Source organism: Battus philenor, unplaced genomic scaffold (genome assembly GCF_028537555.1).
Source record: "Battus philenor isolate CCGP_79_NKW_IND1 unplaced genomic scaffold, ilBatPhil1.0.hap1 SCAF_26, whole genome shotgun sequence".
Taxonomy (NCBI): Eukaryota; Metazoa; Arthropoda; class Insecta; order Lepidoptera; family Papilionidae; genus Battus; species Battus philenor.
The window spans coordinates 145,233-167,640 of NW_027181689.1; the positions used below are offsets into that span (position 1 = coordinate 145,233).

A 22,408-nucleotide genomic window follows, 5' to 3' on the forward strand; every position below is an offset into this window, starting at 1 on the left:
TAAAAAAATATTGTTCATCTTGTCAACTGAGGGACGCCTACTGCAAGGCATGGATCTTTCCCAAAGATCGACACAACGATCGGCCCCGCGCTGCACGCATTCAGTAGCTTCCGAACTTAAATATGTCGTCTGTGCATCTAGAAGGGGCTCATTCACGCTGTTGCTTAAAGATAATTAACGATTTGAAACAACGTGTATGGATTTAATAACTCACTGTGTAGTACCAAATTGAAGTCATCGACATTAAACCCACGCACGAAACTTTAGCTTATAACCTACTTCACGTATTTTAAATATAAGCCCACATAAACTCGTGTGTTTAAACGGAAAGTTTTCAAAAATTATATGTTAGTTTGTTGGCGTGTCCCAAATAGTTTCATGTTCGCCGGCGACCGCCGAGCGCTCTCACAATATGCTAATGACGACGCGCTTCTAACGCTTGTCGGACCCTCTGAGGGTTGGCTGAAGCATACATTGAAAGTATTTGTTATTAAATATGTATTATACTTGTTGTATTGCTATCATTGTTTTAACCAGAGGACATCCAGAGCTTGACATAGACCTTTCGTACAGATTTTGGAAGAGACTGATTGGAAGCAACTTTCTTTTACCCTTTATAGGCGAAGCACCTCTGTTTTGCGCTATCTCAAGCGACGACGAGGTCTGCGATGTTACATGATTGTACAGAAAAACTTATTAAATTTTATCTTGAAGACTCCTAAGTTATAACTACAATGACGCTGGAAGGTTGTTCCATTCCTTGTCTGTTCGCAATATTAAAGCATTAGCAAAACGCTTAGTTCGAGTTGAAGGGATTTCAACCGTGTACGGGGGTCGTGAATCCACGCGTCTTGTTGTTCGATATTTTGCACGCAATCGTGCAATATTAAAAAAAAAGGTTGATGTGTTAATATTTGCACATTAAAATAGTAAAGACTGTTTCAATTTCTATTCAAAATAGCCACATATTTTCTAAAAAGTCTACTTTCAATCTGTTTCAAATATTTCGGACTGTATTTGGACAACCTTTATACCAAAAATTTACGTAACGACGGTTATATTACATCGCCCACTTTTAAAACACTTTCATCCGGATGAGACGCAGCTTCCGTTGCAGTCCTGTGCATATCTGATTATGCAGCGGTACGCTGTGCGGATTTAGACGAAGATTTTCTGAATAAGCTGGAAAGCTTTTCAATAACCGGTCTCAGCGAATTTGGCCCCGTACCGAAGCCGGTTTCCTTTTAAACCGCTCATAATTCGGTACGAGCGCACATCTAGAATTCATTTAACGTAAATTAAAATTTCAAATCGAATTATTTTTTAAAGATGATTTACTAACCACAAATAGCCTCTTTAGATTTGAACACGTCATGCAATAAAGTAAATTAAGTCACACATAGCGGTATCATCCCGCCACAACATTACGGATACAGGGTGATTGGTTATAGGTATAAAATCTATAGAGAGGTGAATGTGTCGCTCATTTTGAAAGCTTCTACTCCTGTTTTCGATCTGAAATATGTTACATTCATTTATCTTGTCGACTGGAATGTGTCAGGCCAATAAGTGTGCGGGGACAGACAGTAAATAAATCATTTTAGTGCAGTTATCGGAATTTGAAAACGCGTTTAATGCTTTACATTATTTATTGTTTTTGCAACCTTGACCTCCCTAAAGCCTTTATCTAATCAGCACGTATAAAAGCCGGCGTGACCGCATTGTATAAACATTTAATTATTCATAAATAAATTAAATTTGAAATCTCATTCGTGTTTTTATTTCGTACATTATCAGAATTAAGACAACAATCCAATTATAATGAAATTAACTTTGTAAAAGATAACACAATTTGGGAACATATTGCTCAAACTGCTCTATAAATATATTAATGAAATTGTCTACATTAACAAAAACCTGTCTGAGTTTGATGTAGGCTGTTCCAGATCGGGACTCAAGTGGATTTAGTATTTTTATTTTGAGCTGAATTGTAGATGAATTCTATTTTCTATTGAATTGGACTCTGTTTACTTGTCGCACTCAAGGGATCGCTGGGGCGAAAGGCTGCATGTATTTAAAATGACTCAGTACACCAGTCAAGGTTTCTTTTGTAAGCCTGCACGATGGCAGTGTTCCACGAAGGCTCTTTAATTATTAGTGAACTTTAGCGTGACGCGAGGGTTTAGCTCTCGAAAGAAACTCGCAGGAAAATACAGCAAAGAAACTCGGTTATTAACACGTTAAATACAAAGACTAATTTACAAAACAACTAACTATTAAAACTGGATCAAACACAAACTAAAGCTGATTAATACAGACTAACTTTGCTTTGTTCATCCTATCTGTGCGGGGATACGGTACCCGGGTCCCTATTTTCATGTACTCGGGCCTGCGCGCTGGTGGCAGACGTCTGGTCATTTCGGCGGATCTCTCTCGCGCGGGACGCGGGGCGGGGTTCCGCATGCCCGCTCAGCGCAGCGCGAGCCATCCGTAACATATAACGATACATATATAACATATTGTATTAAATAACTTAACTTTGTTTTTACGTTTACTGCGAGTGCCTGGCACTTAGGGCCGCTCAGTGCGATTAGAAGCCATGTCTGAAAGCCTCAACGTATGTACAAGGCTAGAACATTAATACTCTTTCTTATCTTGCGACTGATGTCCAAAATGAAACCTCACGTGCCGGACGCCGACTGTATCGCCTCTTAATTCTCTGATAAAATCTATAATTTCCACAAATATACCCAATAAAGTTTACGAATCTGATATTAAATATAAAAGTCTTCTTTTTGTTAAGTGTTAATGCCTGTTGTTATCTTTATATTCTTTCAGGTGTTTAAAGGGGATAGAAAAAACGTACTAAAACTTAAAATACTAAGTACAATACACGATGTATACACAATATGGTATATACATGATAGAGCACTGAAATAATTTATAAAATTATTTACTGCTCTATCTATCGTGTAAACAACGAAAAATTAATCATATTGGTTTAGTTAAACAATTTTCTAAAATTATTGAAAAAAAGAAACATAAAATTGTAAAGAAACCGATATTCCGTTGTTTATAAGCTATGGAGTAATAAAAAAAGTGTTCATTCAATTGTTTGTCCGTCATTTCCAACGACTGGCGTTTCTTTTTCTTTTCCGTTCCATTTGAAGAAGCCGGAATGAAGTATGAAGCTGCAGGAATTGTTTTCATTTGATTCGCACATGAAAATAAAGCAAAACTCAATTTTTTTTAAAAAATAATTTAAATGTTGCTCAAAGTAAAGGCTTCCGTTTATAACACAAGCACGAAGCCTATTTTTTAATTCAAATCGCGTGACTCGCTCTGGGCGTTGCTATCGTATTTGATTATTCACAATCACCCTGTACATTATCATTACAAGATAAATAAATGTAAAGTAGAATAATTGTAAGAGATTGCCTTGAGTGATTAGACTGTTTTTGGTATTTTTTCATATATTACTGTGAGACTATTTAAATGTATCCTAACGTGTACAATAAAGAATATTAAAAAAACAAATAAAATAAATAAATGAAAAACCATTGTTGGATAACTCACGACTTTATTTACATATAGCAATCTGTAACATTCAATAAGTGTATCTTAGAACTAGTCCGCGGTAGCGCTCCGCACACCGAGACTGCTGCAGACCCCGGTGCAGCAGTGGCGTACTCAATAGTGCAAGGTGCAGCAGTGGTACAGTCCTCGGTGCTGCAGCAGTGCAGGGTGCAGCGGAGCGCGCGGACAAACACGTCGACTATTATAAACTATCACAACATTCAGTTCCCGCCGCGCTGGGGCCGCGCGGCCCGTCATAAGGGCTGCAGCAGAGATGCGCACGCGCATACCCAGGTCAGCACCACGCTGCACAGCACCTTCGAGCCTGCCGCGAGGAAATATCGTTAATAATATTCTGATTCAACAAATGACTAAACTTGTCAACAAATGCATAGTATACGCTGTCCGAAAAATGTTTTAGAATGAATAATTAACGTAATGGTTATATAGTAAGATAAAGTGTTTTCAAATTTCGGATAGTTGCATATTAAAATTATTTATTGTTTCCTATCTATCCTCGCAGACCTTGTAGTGCCAGAAGTCGTTAACATAACAATTCAATAGGAATACAATTAAAATGTTATTTATGTCGGTTACCATTATTATAAGGTGATCATAAAAAAGATGATTAAATGAGCTATGCATTTTATTAACCCCTTTAAAATGTTACATCTATTAGCAATCAGCCTGTATAAGAGACGTAATTTTGCAGCATTCCACAGGTTTATTTTCTGAAGCCGGTCCTATTGGTAATTTTTGGAGACGCCTTTGAGAAAAATTCTTAGATCCTTCACAACGTACTTGTATTAATCAATAAGGATAAGTTAAAATATATTTTTAAAATATGAACATATTTGCAACAAAATTACACTCAAGTTTGAGGAAGAAAAGAAAGATAATTCCTATGCTCATCTTTTCATAATATTCTTTAGCTTAGTGTTTAATCTTTCTTTTAGTTTTATCATCTACTAGATAACATATTGCTTATAGCTAGTTGTAGATTTGCAGGCTATACAGCCGCACATTAAGGAAAATTTCGGACGCAACAATAAGAGCTATTACCAGACGAATCCTCCCCGGTGACAGAGGCCGGGCGAGGGCTGTCCTCCTTCACGGGAACAAGTTCGCTCGACCTCGCGTAGATGTCGTAGATGGTGGCCACGCAGCCGATCACGAACTGCCCGCTGGACGGCGGCGCCAGCGTGTATCTACAACATTCGCACCTTCACTGAGCTAACGGGCAAGGCAAGCAAGCTGAGCGGAGATCACCATCGACTGGAAAAGTATCATCAATAATTTGCACATATTTTTGTAACAAAAAGCCAATCGTCAAATGTTTCCCGAGGCATTCGAAATTTAACAGTATGTTAACTGATCGGATTCCACATTAGTGAACCAATGTGTCGGAAACGCTCGTTTTCATCCCGTGCCATGTTAGTTTGGTTTTAGGTATTTTATAGGAAATTCTCGTAAGCTATGAAGTAAATATAAGGTGTAAAACTGGATGGAACATTTAAGGAGACTATCGAACTTATGGAAAATCTAGAAAATCGAACATATTGTCAGACTCGGCTGTCAGTGAAGTCTATGCAAGAAGGCAGAATAAGATGTAAAGAGAAGTGTTTATTGTAATAGAGTCGATGCACTGGCAACTATCCAGCGTAGAACTGTCTTCAAATCAAGCCTTATCAACAAATATTTCAGGTTTGACCTGCATTTTCGTAACATCATAAAAAAATTGATCAGTCTCTCTATGAAAATACTATTGGCTGGATAGCTTATAGTTAGTTAATGACGGAGGGATATGTGCTGAAAGTTTCTACGAAGAACTTTAATTTAAAACAATTTGATTTTGATGTATCCCTCAAAATATGAAAAGAAAATTGATACTGCCACATCTATAGTGTGATATATTGCCTGCGAGGGAAAAAAGTCAGGAAGTAGAAGTTTTGAAAGAGAAAAAGTAAATCACGTCCTTCTTTTAAATGAAAATGTGACTTCAGAACAGTGGCTAGAAGTTAGAAAACAGATCGGACAAAATTGGAAAAACCCTATGTCCATTAAATTAATGTAGTCTGATATAAAAAATACCTGATATAAAACGAAGGCTCCACTGGTACGAGCTCATATTGAAGATGTCATAATCGAAGGTTACTTATAGTCGTAACGTGATGGCATATATAAATGCTGGATTAAATTAAACTTAAGCGTATCCGTGGAAAGGTAAAGCGAGTCCGGATGTCCTAGTATCGAGTGAAAGCTAAACGAGCGCCGACCTGAGCAGCCCGCGCTTGGCCGCGTCCGCCTCCGCGTCCGCCTCCGCGTAGCTGAAGTGGTTGCGGTGGGAGAGGGCGGGGCCGTCTACGCCGTAGCCGGGCAGCTCGTAGCGGTCAGACTCGAGTAGCGTTACTTCCAGCTGGCTGGAGGCGCTGCGCTCCTTGAAGTCCTGCTCGGGTTGCTGCCAGGAAATTGTTTCCGCTATCTGTCGGGAACGTTTTCAACGTTTACGTTTCGTTAGTCGCAAGTGTGGCCACTAAACTAGATTTGATGATCTTATATTTTACTTTTCATAGCGATCCTTAAAATTAAGAATCAAAATACTTATTTTTTTAAAATCTAATATTTTTGTGTGGAAAGAAAATAGACATCGATTTCTAATTAATTTATTAATAGAAGAGAGATTAGAAATAGAATCAAACTGAGCGCCGCTGATATCTTTTTCGATTTTCATTTGCAGCCACTTTAATAAGAATTCATAGTCTAGTAGTGAAAGCAATTAATGCTCAATCTTTAGTAGCATATAAAAATCGTTATTCGGAACGGATTTTTTACTAGTTTTTTTAATAATCTATTTAAATTACTAACGCCATTAATTTTGCATCATTGGACAGAGAGATTACAGGAGAGTGCACGGTAAAATAGTCCATAGCCTAGCGGTGGAGGTAGCGCACATTCTATTTGACATTAGCTATACAGGGTTGGCTCTGTTCACTAAAAAGTTTCCGTAGGATGAGCAGCAGCGTCCTCTGCGTATCATAACACCACACTGCGATTGTCAACTCGCCTGCCATGCGTATTGATTATGGTATATCCCTCGGTAGACATCTTTGGGAAGCCTTTGCCTTGCAGTCACCGATGTCAATGAGTTGAAACGACGACTATGAAGATTATGTTTTTTACAAGATCAGATAAGCAAGCGAAGGAATACTAATCAGCACACAGAAGACCAGAAATTCAACAGTTGCTCTTGTAAATGAAACTTAACAAAATTTTCTAGAGTTTTATAGGAGCCTAAATCAGAACTGCCTGTATGACTATCTGATGACCCTCGTTCAGTTGTTTTTCTCGGCGAGGACGTCGGGTGCTTGCACAGTCTTGCAGACAGCTTACACCTTAAAGTGAAGTCTAAAAAATAAATATCATCTCTTGGTTAGCTTGCGCGTTAATCTGCAATAAGCCTACTGCTGAAAGTTTCTATAGAAATAAAATGTGTATCTCTTACCTATTTGCCAATCTGTTGTGAATTAAATAATACGACGATTTTGAAATTCAATAACGAGGCATTCTTCTGTCTTACGTAAGCCTGAGGGTGTTCTTGTGTGGCATCCGTTTAATACGTACATCGCAAATATATAATAAAAAAATATTCGCCAAAAGATGAATAGACGTATAACACTTTTATAAGGTCATGCTAGATAAATGCCGTTTTCAGCCAGTCCTGCTGGAAACCAATGTAGAAGGCTAAATTAATGATGATGATGAAATACCTTGTGTCCGTCGATAGTCCACGTGATGTTGGGCGCCGGGTAGGCCTCGTCCACGGAGCAGTTCGCGTGCAGCAGGTCGTTGCGCGCGTAGCTCACGCGCGAGATGGTCAGTCTCGGCGCGCGGAATGGTGGGTCTGGTGGGCCAGAATTATCAACAATTAATTGTAAGTTAAAAATATATGAGCAGAATGATAATACCGCTTGGAAATGATTTGCTTTAACCACTGTCTTAATACTTGCTTCCCTTAAAGACGAGAGGTTGTTCGACAAAAGTTTACATACGTACATTATTATTTGGTCTGTGTTAGAATCATAAAGATCGAAATAAGCACCGCACTGCTACGATTGCTATTATCATAATTGTTTAAATTATGATCTGTTAACGAAATATTTACACAAACAAAAAATAATTTCGTTAAAATTAATTTGTTTCAAAGAGCATTTCATTAAGAATAATTTTGCTTTATATTTATGAAAATTCGTCTGAGCAACGCCTTGATAATGATAATTAACAATATTAGGGCCGAGGGCGGTTCGCGGTGGCTATTTAATTGTAACTTCTAAGCGGATGGTGAATTGCTTTTGTGAAATTTCTTTCGGCGCAATCCCCTCGGAAGCGAAGACGGAAATTTGATTGTTTAGCAACTTTTGACAATTTTTAATAAATTTTTTTAACAAAGATTGGTTAATCTTTGAATCTAACTCGATAAGGTAGGGTAGGTTCACAGTGCCTTAAAAAGAAAGTCTACGATCAATGTTTATTACCAGATGACATACTATACAAAAACATGGCCCCTCACTTCAGTCAACATGAGCGAGCTTAAAATTCAGCTCAACGAACCATAAAAGCTTTTTCGTTGGAAATTTCTCAACGAAATAAGATCCGCAGACGAAAGTAATCGACGTTGTATCACATCGTAGTAAAAAGTAGAACTAAGTAAGAAAAGGACCAATATCTAGTCACTTCTGCACATGCAGTGGTAGTCGTGCAATGAAATGCACCGCCCGCCAGCCCGCTGATAAATGCGTATGCGGCAAACAATGCTAATTACACAACTGCCACTGTCAAATCACTCAACACGTGTTTCACCCCTCCACGTGGCATCTTCAGGAGTTATGTTACACCGATTAGTGCTAAACACAGAGTGCACTCTGGCGGGCGGTGCATTTCGTTGCACGACTACCACTGCATGTGCGGAAGTGACTAGATATTGGTCCTTTTCTTACTTAGGATGGACTTCCGCGAGGTAACGCCTGATTCTATTAAATATAAAAGTAGAACTGGCTACGTGTAGGCTACACAGCGGGTAGAACAGATTGTTACTAGGTTTTTTCGGTTACGGAGTGAAGAGCACAGATTGACAAGTGTAGCATGAGATGTGCTCCCACAAGGTGGACAGGTAACTTTGTTGGAGTCTTCGGAAATATATCGAATGTAGTTTGCTGTTACTTTCCGACTAAACCGATCCTGTTGTATGCTTATGAGGAGACTTTTACTCGTCAGTGGATGTTGTGAGGCTAAAGTAGATGGTGATGAACCATTTGTTTTAGAAATACTGAAATTATTTCCGACTTCAAATAGGTAAATATTTCTCTTGACTATTCGTTCTATAAACAGCATGCTGTTAATGTAATTGCAAGGCTGTACAAACAGCAACGTTCACTTTTAATAAAAATGTAAGAATTTATATTCATTTAATTTTTACCAGCAGCTTGGTCTAATTTTATCTACGACGTCTTGATACTCAACTAATACGAATATTACTACAAGTTTTAATCGTATCGTTAGTATTTTAGGACCAATTGCACTTAAAATATTAAGGTGATAAGGATGACGTGTTTCCCAAATTTGTGAGTCTTCTGTTTTCTTCTTTTCAGCCGATAAATACTCACTACGAGGCAAAGGCGTCCCCAAAAAAAAAATAAAAAAAATAAACCAAATTCACGACACTTAGAGACACTTAGCAATGAAAATGTTCTCTTTCGTAACTTTTGATAAAAGTAAGTTTTCTGTGATTGGCTTTTCTATAAGGAAAGCTTCGTTGTTACTATTGTTTTATTATTTTTATAGTATATATGTATGTACATGTGTATGTATGTATTTTGTATATATGTTTATAGTAACAACGAAGCTTTCCTTAACGTGTGTGTTTGATGGTGAACTACGCGTAGCGTTCCGCCTTCCTTGAGGAGAAATATTATGATGACTTTGATCTTAATCACCTTGGTCTCAAATACCTTAAAAATAAACTTGGCACATTGGAAAATGTTTTTTTCAATTTCAATGAATTGATGGCATGTAACGATAAGTAGATTCTAAAAAATATTATATATATAGTAGTTGTAATTATTCTAATCTGTGTTATTTTAAGTACTAAAGGTGTCTTCTTTAGAGACTTAGGTAGTTCAATTTTGTAAAAATTTGCAAACCAAATACTTGTGATGAAACATACTGTTCTGTTTTTTGTCCTGTAACTATGTTTTTATCAAATAAATAACACTCTACACTTTTCTTAGCGAGAGAAACAGTAACGTACCGACGACGGTGAGCGGCGCGGAGCGGATGTCGGTGTGGAAGAGCGGCGCGTCGGCGGAGACCTCGCACTGGTAGTCGCCGCTGAGCCGCCGGTTCAGGTTCACGATGCGCACCTGCTGGTGGTCCGACTGCGCCAGCTGCCAACGCACCGCGCCCGTGTAGCCGCCGCCCGTGTGCAACCGCGCGCGGCCGCGTGTGAGCATACGCAACCGCACGCGGCAGCACACAAATATACACAAGCATACATACCCATACATAACAATACAAAACCAAACGTAGCTTTACATACTGATACATATCTATAAGATGATTGATTATAAGTGTTAAAGCGTAAAGCTTTTACACTTATAATCAATGTATAGTATTGATAAAGGTATAGCTTTATTATTATTGCCTAATGTGAGGTGCATTATACAAAAGTCAATGCTTTCAAATAACGTTATGATCATATAGCAAAAAAAAGTGTTAAGTAAGAAAAGGTCCAATATTTAGCCACTTCCGCACAGGCAGTAGTAGTCGTGCAATAAAATGCACCGCCCGCCAGTCCGCTGATAAATGCGTATGCGGCAAACAATGCGAATCACACAACCGCCACCGCCAAACCACTCAACACGTGTCTCTCCCCTCCACGGGGCACCCCCAGGAGCCATACTATACCGATTAGTGCCAAACACAGAGTCCACACTAAATATTGGTCCTTTTCTTACTTAGGATGGACTTCCGCGAGGTAACGCCTGATTCCATTAAATAGAGAAATAAAACATAGTAATGCAGTGAAAGGATTCTTGCATCAAGAATAGGAAGCCATAATAGAAAACAAGGGCCAAGAGTAGGAAGCCACTTGCGTGATCTGTTTAGAAACAATAGAAACCTTTAAAAGCGCTTCACAAGCGGAGGGGAGCGAACCGCAACTTGTAATTATTTCAGGACGAGGGTCATTAACGTTATTGAAAGCCTAAAAGAGGTACGAACATTGCCTCGGGGGTGGCTCGGGATCTTCAATAAATACGTGTTTATTTATTTATTATGTGTTAATGACTACGTACGGTCATTCTAAAAATAAAACACTCATTTAGTCGTATTAATATCTTTGTAGCGACATTTACACTGATTATTTGTGAACGTTACGAAAAAAATTTTTGTAGAGCCAAATTTGATAGAAACTAGAATCAGAGTCTACTTTATTAGTTAAGTCATTCTTCAACTTAAAGCTGCGAGGGTTTTTCACTTTTACAACTCATTCACAAACTAATCACTTAAATAAAAAAAAAACCCTGTAATGATCAGATTTTCCACGAGTATTTGTTATTTTAATTTATTAAATTTTTTACTAGATAATTAAGAGCAATGTTTTACAATGTGCGGTATGCTTCATGGGAGGGTGGAGGGTAAGAAAGAGGACGGCTGACAAGAAGAAGATAAGGGGGGCGTCAGAATTTTTGAAAGGCTATGGTGGCGTGGCACACAAATGGCTGAAAAATACTGATTTAAACACATTACAACAAAAGTGTTACTTATTTTATGAAGAATAGAGGAAAGTATAACAAGATTTTCTTTAGTACTGGTGTTAATTCTATGTATATCATTATTTTATTAATGTTAAGTTCATAGATCAGATTGCAATATCGACTACTTCTTCTCATTCATGTACTCTGGTCAGAGTGATCGTGGTCATGCTCTGGTCGGTTCTGGCGCCCACCCTTTCGCAGAGCACATCGACTATGTAAAAGAGTCTCTAGGTCTCATGTTATACGTGTCTCTCTTTTGTAGGACCGCAATTAAATGAACAACTAAAATTGAAATAAAATTGTAACAACTTGCGAATTATTCCATTGAACAAACATCAACATCAATGCAAATCATACTTCATTAAGGTTAGCGTAAATTAAAATGTAAACCAAACGTGCATTTTAGCGCGACCGCGACGAACGGTTCCGTAGTTATTGAAATTTGATTATCGCAGCTGTTGAACTTATGCATAACGCCGACCGTGTGTCATTACCGCGAGTGCGCTGTTACAATTGCCGCGTGCAACATTAAGAACCAGTCAGTGTCCAATATGCCTTTAAAAATTCGTTCCATTTCAAAATCAGTTACAACAAAAAGTCATCCTTAATTATCTTGTGGCGTGCATATCGCGCGCTACTCGCTAACCGCTCCGCCTTTGGACCGCGCCTCGAAAAACGGGTTGCCTAGCAACGAGCTCTTACCCACGTGACCAGTCGATCGCATCGCGGCAGCGTCGGTAATGAAACGGATAGATGGCAAATGGCGCCACAGTAGACGCAACAAAAGTCTTCATCGCGCTGTTGAGAGTCTCCGCGTTCATTATAACTGCGAGCGGAGGTGCGGTCAACATTAACAAGAAGCTACAGTACTACCACCACTCCTACAATCTGAACAGTTGGTTAGAAAAACATTTCTTTACCTTCTGACTTTGACCTAATTGTCGACGGTTCGTGGACGGTACACGAAGGGAATTTGAAAGTATTGTATATAGAAATAACAATGCCCGGAAAGTAATTGCTTGAACTGGCGGTGCGTTAAGATCTCCGTTGTGTAACGTTCACGCTCCGCATTGCCGGCAATTACGTTCACAATACTTTTGTGTTAAATATTTCTTCGTAAAAAGGCTCAAGGTTACCCAGAGAGCAATGGAGGAGGAATATGCTCGGAATATCGCTACGAGATCGAATCAAATTTGATCTGATCCGCAGAACCAAGACTCTGACGGAGCTCGAAAACTTTCTTGTCTGAAGTGGCAGTAGGCGGGACACACCGCTCGTGTACGAGATGGCTGTTGGGACCGAAAGGTTCTAGAGTGGCGACCACGTGCCGGTAGATGCGGCGCGAGTAGGATCCTCTCTATGTGAACCGACGTCTTAGTTAAGGTCGCGGGATGTCGAGTGATCTTTGGGGGGGAGGAGGGGCTATGCTTTGCAGAGACTGGCCATCAGCTGCAAAGAAGAAGAAGAAGAAGAAATCATTCTTGCGCGTTCAAATGCAATCAGTGATTGGCGCCCATTGCGATAGGACTGCAATTGTAAACTGTAAATATATGACTAAATCATCTTACAACCAACCCCCGCTTCTGATACCTCATTCACCTCCTCTCAAAAGAAAGAACAGACGCGTGCTCAGGTGGTAACCCTCCTCCACCCTCTGATCATGTATCGAATATAATTCTTGTAACGATACTGTGTTGTAATAGCTCCACATTTGTCCGACATGCAGAACGAAATATATTACGAGAAGTGTCATTAATTTAGGCATTATGAAGGTAATCAAACAAAACCTTAATAATATTGTTAACTAGTCATTTCAATACTCCGTACAGTAAAAGGTTGTTGTTAATTATAAACACGATATTTAAACTGTTTTGTTTACATATACAGAACTATCTTTCTTACATTTTAATACATTAATACATAAATTTTGTTTATACCTACTCCTCCATTAGAAAGCCGGCGACCAGGGCTTCCATTGAAACAAAGCTACTGAAAGATATAAACTCCAATTGCGTCGGGACTACGTCAGCATGGAATGTGAGGGGCCACAATGATGATGGAAAATTCAACGTAGTGGAATATGAGTTCGTGCGATGCCATTTAGTAATGACAGAGCTGAGCGAGACGACGAAAAAGAGTGAACACAGAATTCTAAAGAAACACACCATCTTCTTTATTTATATCTTCATCTCAGTCTGCAGTTTTGTCGGAGTGGTAGTGGTCATGCCCCGGTCGTTTCTGGTGCCACTGCTGCTCTCTTCAAACATTTCATTGATTCCTTATTACGGGTGATATGTCAAGAGAACCTGAGAATTCGTATTTGCGCAGTCGGCGACAACTTCTCTTTTATGTTGAGGTCTTAGTCAGTCGAAACGTTGGTTCGGTGCGCTGTCTAAGAGTTTTTTAGCATCATTTTATATATGCACCTCCAAATGTACAAGACTTCCAAAAATTTGCTTGACATAAGGTACATAAACTCACTTACTTTTTTTTTTACCGAATAAACTTCACGGACGATAATCTTAGGAATTTTATGTACATTGTAGTCTCTCACACAGTACCACAAACGAAACTGTGGAGCGTTTAAATTTGGTAATGTTCGCGGTATTTCCCAGTTGGCAATCGAGTGCAGGCAGGTACGGGACCACATTCGCTTTGCCGCCACCGACAGCCGCATCTGTTCCTAAAACAATATAGTTTTTTTTTATTCTCTGCAGGCTGTCCGAAAGCAATGACGCCAGTAAGTTGTTTCACTCTTTGTCTGTTCGAGGTTTCTATCTCCATGTGCGAATGTCGTGAATCCGTGCGTCTTGTTGTGCAATGGAAAAAAGGAGACGGGGAAATTACTTGGTGTATTACCGCTGCGCACTCTCCAAAATGCAGCCTTTAGAACACCAATATGCTGGCAACTTCACAAGTTTTACATTTTAAAACGGCACCCCTCCTGCGACTGTGTTTTTATATAAAAACAATACATAACAAGATTTAATCTTTATTACTGACAATGGCTAATACCTTTTATAAAGCTTTAAACATGTTTTTCATTATCAGTTGTTTAATTTTGTATGAACTGTTATTTGTAATTGTAATTGAAATTAAAGCTTGGTTTAAGCCAGTTACCATTTTTTTTTCAATCTATTCAATAATATCTTTTTTTCAGAGCGGTATCGAGTTTAAGAACGCCTCCGGGCATTATATATACACTTTGTAAAACCTTTGTGTAAGCGAAAATGTTTTTAGAAGAATAAACAAATTAACTCAAATTACATTTTTTTTCTTTCCTTTGAATAATCTGTTAAAGAAGGATTAGTTATAAATTTAATATCAGCGGCCTTTTACCTGTCTTGGAATTATTTTAAATAGTAATTCAAAAGATCTTTGTTCTAGAAGACATTAACATGCGTTTTTGAATTTTCGATTATTTTTATATCATATGCCGTGAGCTTCCACCGGTTCCGAACGCTGATCTGTTGAGAGGAGCCGGCCGGAAACTCAACAGTTGCTCTTTTAAATGAATTTTAGATTTAACCCTAATAAAAAGGAAGTGCTAAGATATCTTGTGGAACTTTGTTATGCATACGTACATTCAGACACAAAGGATTTGTTAACTTTTTGCAAAACTTAGGCGTTACGAGTTTTATTTTTATTCCTTGTATTTATGTTGTGTCCCTCCCTATTTTTGCATTAAATTTTAAATTTTGGCGCTTAAATAATATGTTATTGAGTAAATAACAAGATAAAAGTAATGAGAAACTGATTCTCAAACTTTTTTTGCCACGGCATATTTTTAAAGGTTATCAAATTGTGCGGCGCACAAAAAGAGAATTGTTTTTTTAACGATACATACACATCTTACAATTATGGTCTTATGCGGATGAGGGTGTTGCCAACTACAAAATAATTATTAAAACTATTGCACCTAGTGACTAACCGTACTTATTTACTTCTTTACAAGAATTAATGATGTTATTAAAAACATAATGAAATTTGTGGTCCATACATAATTTTATATATTTAATGGAATCAGGCGTTACCTCGCGGAAGCCCATCCTAAGTAAGAAAAGGACCAATATTTAGCCACTTCCACACATGCAGTGGTAGTCGTGCAATAAAATGCACCGCCCGCCAGCCCGCTGATAAATGCGTATGCGGCAAACGATGCGAATCACACAACCGCCACCGCCAAATTACTCGACACGTGTTTCATCCCTCCACGGGGCATCTTCAGGAGTTATGTTACACCGATTAGTGCCAAACGCAGAGTCAAATTAGGCGGTAGCGGTTGTTTGATTCGCATTTTTTACCGCATACGCATTTATCAGTGGGCTGGTGGGCGATAATTTTATAGACAATTATTTTAGTAGTGGCTGAAAACACGTAAAATTTTGGTCATATTCCATTTCCATATGTCTTCAATGGTTATAGAAAAGGTATATACAGGCTCTACTATATATGGGTCTAGATTTCCTTAGGGCTCCTTCCCCCCGCAGGCTTCCCCCCCGCGTCGTCTGCAGGCACGTAGCGCGACTAAGTGGGCGTGATTATGGAGGTAATTACTTTGAATGCGGCCAGTTTGTGTTTCCGCACGGATTCAATTTGTTAAACGATTACTTACGTCCCTCAGCCCTCCGCCCTCTCAGCGGGAAGTCTTATCCTTATACAAAGAGTTATTAACTAAGAATGGGACTAATATACAGCTACTTCCGCTATGCAGCAGTAGTCGTGCAATGAAGTGCACCGCCCGCTAGTCTGTTGATAAATGCGCGTGCGGCAAACAATGCGAAACACAACTACCACCGCTAATCCACTCTACACGTGTTTCACCTCCACGGGGCATCCTCAGGAGATGTTACACCGACCAGTGCCAAACACCAAGTAAGCTTCGCCCGTCACCACTCTGCCATTTATATTCTAACATCTGAGTCTATTAGATATTAAATGGAAGTAATATTGGTTTGTTATCAACATACAAATGTAGACGGACGACATAGTGAAGGTCTAAACAAGTCGATGTGAGCGGACAGCGCGGGGCCGGCTATCGCTGCGATCCTTACAGCAGGCCTATGTCTCATCACGGGCTCTTATCAGCCGACAAGATGATGATCCACTGCTTTGCACAGGTTCTCTTAGCAAGTAAACTTAACAAGGTCGCATGTCCAGTCACTGCACGATCACCGCTCTAAAACCTTAAGGCCCCATCTGTTCCTCGCGTTATTTGGTTTCCCCTCGAATTTTCAAATAGAAAATCCACTTGGTTTTGTCAATTACTTTCGCTCCTCTATATATCTCCACATATTTTCGAGTGATAGTGGAGAAATTATTAATTTTGCCCTTTTCATGCGAGTGACTGTGACCTTGAAGAAAATGTTAGAAAGATCAGGTTTCAGCGTCGCAAGTCAACGCTGTGCAGTCGAGTTGCATTTGACGATTTACCGATTAATGTCTTATAAATAATTACATTTAAACGATCAAAGTACTCGTTTTCGTTGTTTGTGACGTACATATGAAACCGCACGCGTCGACAGCTGACATCGATCGATCGCAAATTAATTATTCATTTCACATGTAATCAATGTATAAACAGATCACTCCTAGTTATGTTATATAAACTTATTTTATAGTAATACGATAAACAAATATGCACACACACACACAGTGTTCCAATCAAAAACATACAACTACATGTTGTGGTGGCAGAATACCTAAATAAATAGATATAATACATAACAAAAGTACGTATGGGTAAATATATATTGATTAGTATTAAATACACTTTACTACCTATTTGATTATATATAGATAACATAATATAACAACAAACTTACATACAACATAACTAAACACGCTCACTTTTAGTATCCAAATTTTTTGTATTATATGCAATAAATATGTAGATAGTTACATCGACAGAGGCCCCTGGGAGAGGAAACACCATGGTGGGCGGCATCTCCCGCGGCACGTAGCGGTAGAACTCATCCTCCGCGCGGTACCAGCGGATGGAGTACAGCGCCGCGCCCTCCAGGTCGTACGAGCAGCGCAGCAGTGCCGACTGGCCCTCCCCCGAGAGGACCGCCCGGGGCACGGAGATGGAGAGGTTGCGGAGGGACCATACGCCTCCTGGAACAAAATATAATTTTTACTTACTTACCCTTTCTTACTCCGCTGGCTGAGTGACCCAAAGTGGGTCTTGGCCTCCGAAGCGAGAGACTTCCAATTTCCTCTATCTTGCGCCATCGTCTGCCATTGGTTGACATTCAATTCGTGCAAGTCTGCCTCAACGCTATCGATCCAGCGATACCTGGGTCTACCCACTGGTCTTCGACCCCTCGGTTTTTCCAGGTACGCTACCTTCACGCTCCGATCCGATCGCATTCGCTCCAAGTGACCAAGCCAGCGGATTCGTTAAGGTTTATATTCGCCAATGATATTTAATATATTTTTTTTGCTATGTATCGCTACAACGACTAGCTAAGCGCTGTTCGAGAACTTGACCACGTCGTGCGGGCTAGGGCTAGCCATGCCGTGTTTTCCGACTCGGCGTCGCCGCTCGGGAATGTCCACAGCGATGCCCCTACTGCCACTTTAGATGAGCAATTAAGTGGTAATCAATTTAGGTTTTATACAATTACGTAAATGATAACTTATTTATACAGGATGATTTGAAATCATTTGCCACTTAACGTTTAGTATTCTATATTCAAAAATCAATGGCCTCAGAGATATAAAAGATTTAGTTTCTTACAAACAACCCTTTTATGGGGGGAAAACTTTCAAGGAAAGGTAAACCTGTACATTATTTATAATCACTCCTTCTTTCCGATCATATTGATTTACAATCCTGTTCCGGTTCCAATCCAATTACTGCTTAATTCAAGAATAACAATTAACGTTACATAAAAGTATCTTTGGTACATGTATATATTGTGTATATAAATGTACAAACATCAGTGTATATGTTTATGGCGATTTTTTATTTCTGTTACTTATGGTCATATATGTGATATATTTTCAAAATAATAAAATAACTAAAGGAGATAGAGTTTATTTCATGTATACCGCTGATACAATTTCTACATTCTATACTAATTATGAAGAATTATTAACAGTGAATAATCATGTACGCTATAAGGAGAATATAAAAAGAGCATTAATTTAAAGAAACAAGGATCAATTGAGTTCCCTTTTAACGGTATCCTTCGGCAACTTCCGAGGATCTATGAAGAGCCTGCAGTAAACTAAGATGGTTTTTTTCGTCTTCCACGATATCCTTTGTACAGCGGCAGAGCAATTTATTATACAGCTTTGTTATCACTTCAAAATCTTTTACACCGTAATTAATAAAGTTTTTAAATTTATTGCGTAACAATGCAGAGACAATTGCGAACAAAAGAGATTAAGTTCTGCAGAAACTCCTAAAAGGAATTACAAGCTTATCTTTATTTCAAAAGCTAACGTTTGTACATTATCATTGCCATTATTGCCAGCCGCATGACGTCCACCGTTGGACATAGTCCTCTCCTATATAATTCTAATAAGACCAGTTAGCCCCTGTCTTCGTTTCCCAACGACAGAGTTTCCAGAGGATGGGCAGCAGCGACATCTGCGTATCACAACACGAAACTCCTCGCGATCACCAACCCGCCTGCTAAGCTAAATATCCTTGTAGGTTATCTCTTTCAATGAGCGTCAATTGTCTGAAACGGAGATAAAAAGAATACCGTGTTTCTCGATAAAATAACATTCAATTTTTATGTTACATGACCAATAAATCTATAAAATGTGCATTTCATATACTCAAGCTGGCTTTGCTTAACAGCGTTTTAGCTCCAGACGGCTTCGGGGAAAAATATTAGGTATTTCATATAACGTAAGTAGAAAGATTTTATCATAGAAATATGCAAATAACGCGGGAGCATTCGCTACTTTTTATTACTCCATTCTCGTGCGGCTTGGAGGCGAACAAAAACACGCGCTCGCGGAAAAAAAATGTTTCATAAAGACGCGAACTGAAGGTTGCGGATTTGCGAACATGTTTTATGAACTCCTGGAGCGCGAGGGCGGGCGGTGTTATTAGTTTTACTTCCCCGCGACCTCGGGAACTACACGGACACGGACTCAATACTTGTCAACCGTCGCCTGCGCGTACGTATGTGCGAAGTCTTATCATTTATTATTGGAAACTCTGACATATCATTACGTCCAATATACTGCAACGCCTGGAGACGAAGGTATTTAACTAGTGTTCGTTGCCGGCGATGACCTCTGGATTCGAGACGTGATGGCTTACGATTGGCCTTTTAAGAAGGTTTAAAGTTACTCAGAGAGCAATGCAAAAAGCTAAGCTAGGAGTTTCGGCGGCGCTCATCGCTTGAGCTAACGATAGCCCAGCGGCTAGTGGCGACCACGAGCCGGTAGACACGACGTGGGCGGGCCACTACTAAGAGGACCAACGATATGGTTACACCTTTACGGTAAGTCGTCGTGGCGATCTGCGGGGAGACCAAATATTGTGTTCATAGCACGTACAACGTGTAAAAACATTTATTAAATGAAAAACAAAATTGTCACATTATTTAACATGAATTTGCCGTGTCATTGTTATTTTTTAGTAAACTTAGAATTTTATTACAAGAATTAATATTGATATCTCCTATAAAGACAATTTATGGGCGGACATCCTGCGCATCCTCCGCATGTCAGTCGGCGGCGTCCGCTCTACAACCTTAAGTTCTGATCGGCGATCTATTTTGAACGTCATACAGGCTGTCCACTGCTACTTCAACTTAATAAGCTATTAATCTAAGTCCCTTACTTTTGTTTGTTTAGGGAACTCTTCATTTCTAATTTCATTTCATAGTTCTAAGCTATGATCTGCGAAGAGCCCGCAATAAATGCAGTTTTGTTATATATAAATATTTATTTAATACAATAGTCAAAGCAATTGCAATTATACTGTGTAAATAAAGCATTGTGTTTCACTTATCGGAGCAATGTATCTGTTTCACCACTTCGCGACCAACAGATCAAGCAACACCTTGCCGCTGATTATCAAACACCCAACAAAGTTAAGGCGAGCCAGGAACTCGATACGTTTGAGTTGTGGGTCGAAGTTTCTTAATGAAGACCCAAAAACAAATAAGTTTGCCGTATCTGGAATTTGCTTTCACAAAGTTCACATATTTTAATTACTTCTGTTTATTTTGGAAATCTGAAATATTATATTCGATAATATAAAGAAACGCTAAATGAATAAAAGAAATATATCGTGACACTCGGCCTAGAAACTCAATATCTGCACTGGCGTTCCATTTATTCCGAAGCTAGAGTGGGATCTTATGGGTATTCAGCCGCGTGGAGTGAAAAGCCATTACTATTTTCCTTTCGAACAAAAGAGGTCTACAAAAGCAGTTATTTTAAAAACATTTTTACTGAAAATTCATATCGCGTGTTTACAGAGCACTGCTGCATAGAGCGCCAGGGTATTCACGAGAGCAGGATATCTATTAAGAGAACAATACGTTGACATCATTATTTACTTTTAGGCAACAAATACTTAGTGTAATATCCAATAGTAAAAAACTTTAAGGACCAACTTAGATCAGTCCTATAACATGGCTTGTTAACTTGTGTGATTCACTTTATACAATGTGGATGCCAAACAGTTATTTTGAAAAAATATATTTGAGGCACATTATCTGTTCTCAGTGGCATACTACTGGGGTCTTTACTGGGTCCATTATTTCTCCTTATATACATATATACGACTTATTTTCGTGTATTAAGTCATCAAACCTAATTTGTTTTCCTCACCAAATGAAAATCGGTAAGACTGCCTGCCATGCCAGTTGAGATAGGAAGATGTAGTAGTCTTTGCTTGAGTCTCTTGGATCTCAACTTCTCAAAGTGCTCTTTGGTAACATTTACTCGGAACCGTTTAGCTTTCTCCACCTCCTATAATCTTGATGGATATACTTTGAGAATGAACACGAGCTGTGTCTGGAAGGTGCTTAGAACTCAAAGCTAACATATGACGCTCGTGTTGACCAAATTGTAGCCAAAGCACTTCTAGCATGACGACAATGCTTCAAATAAATGCAACAAAGTGTGTCGTTCATGTAACAACACTGCCTATTGTTGACCACTATGGCTACAACACTGGTTGAAATTATTCTTGCGCTTTCGAATTCAAATTCGAATGAGGATTTGAATTCATGAATCGCCAGTAACACTACTGTGGTCTTTGTAACTACGTGCAGGCGTGGTGGTTTGAAAGCACCCGCTAAACGTGTATAAATGTAATTCCTTATTAAAAGAAGAAGAAGTAGTAGCCTCTAGTAGCCTGTAATCTTGAACTTAGAAATAAGTCTCACAGTCTACCACTTACAAAACGTAGCAAAAAATAGAATTCAAAAAAGAATTCTTATATTATCTTGTCATATTATGTCGTTGTGTTATTTATTTTCACAAATTGGCAGTAACATAAAGAATATAGTCCGAGTAAGGACCCATCACGTAAATTTTGCGTTTTATGATTTTAACCATTTATGTTGTGGTTTCTTTCGGCAACGAAGTTCTCTGCTTGTAAAGAGTGGGCCATAGTGAAGTTTGATAATGAATAGAAAAATACAGTTTGCGCTTTAAAGAAAATATATTTTTTTAAGTATCGAAAGCAATGTAATTTACTTTTTGATAATTATATCGCAAGCTGTCAAACATACTTCCAAACTACACGAAAGTTTTTCAAAAACAAGGCTATAGGATCCGCCGTAAACTTTATTTTGCGATAATTCAGCAAGTTCTTTAAAAGAATTCCATAACATTCTACTCTTGATGTCCCACAAGACCACCATGCTTGCATTACATGTGTGACAAGTGTCTCTGTTATGCAGAACCTAGTCATGGAGTTGCACTCATTCAGTTCCAAAAGCTTTGATCGTAAAGGTTGTTAAAAAAACCAAAAGTGGGTGTGTTTATGGCCCGCCTGGTATACGAGCAGAAGTAGCCCAGCGGTAGCAAACTGA

The 22,408-nt window shown here is 38.9% G+C and overlaps 1 protein-coding gene across 1 annotated transcript; it reads right to left on the reverse strand.

The window, feature by feature from the left end:
* Positions 1-3,713: 3,713 nt before the first annotated feature.
* LOC137925260 (uncharacterized) lies at positions 3,714-17,499 on the reverse strand. Its single transcript, XM_068768685.1, has 6 exons — positions 17,290-17,499; positions 9,881-10,016; positions 7,344-7,477; positions 5,853-6,058; positions 4,639-4,784; positions 3,714-3,901 (listed from the first exon to the last, which is right to left on the reverse strand). The coding sequence occupies exons 1-6, from the start codon at positions 17,332-17,334 to the stop codon at positions 3,831-3,833; spliced, it is 738 nt and encodes a 245-aa protein (XP_068624786.1). The 5' UTR covers positions 17,335-17,499; the 3' UTR covers positions 3,714-3,830.
* Positions 17,500-22,408: the final 4,909 nt, after the last annotated feature.

Coding starts and splice junctions, on each gene's coding strand:
- LOC137925260 (XM_068768685.1), bottom strand. CDS start 17,334: ATGCCGCCCACCATGGTGTTTCCTCTCCCAGGGGCCTCTGTCGAT. Junction 6,059..7,343: donor GGACTATCGACGGACACAAG/GTATTTCATCAT, acceptor CGTTCCCGACAG/ATAGCGGAAACAATTTCCTG. Junction 4,785..5,852: donor GCCAAGCGCGGGCTGCTCAG/GTCGGCGCTCGT, acceptor CGAATGTTGTAG/ATACACGCTGGCGCCGCCGT.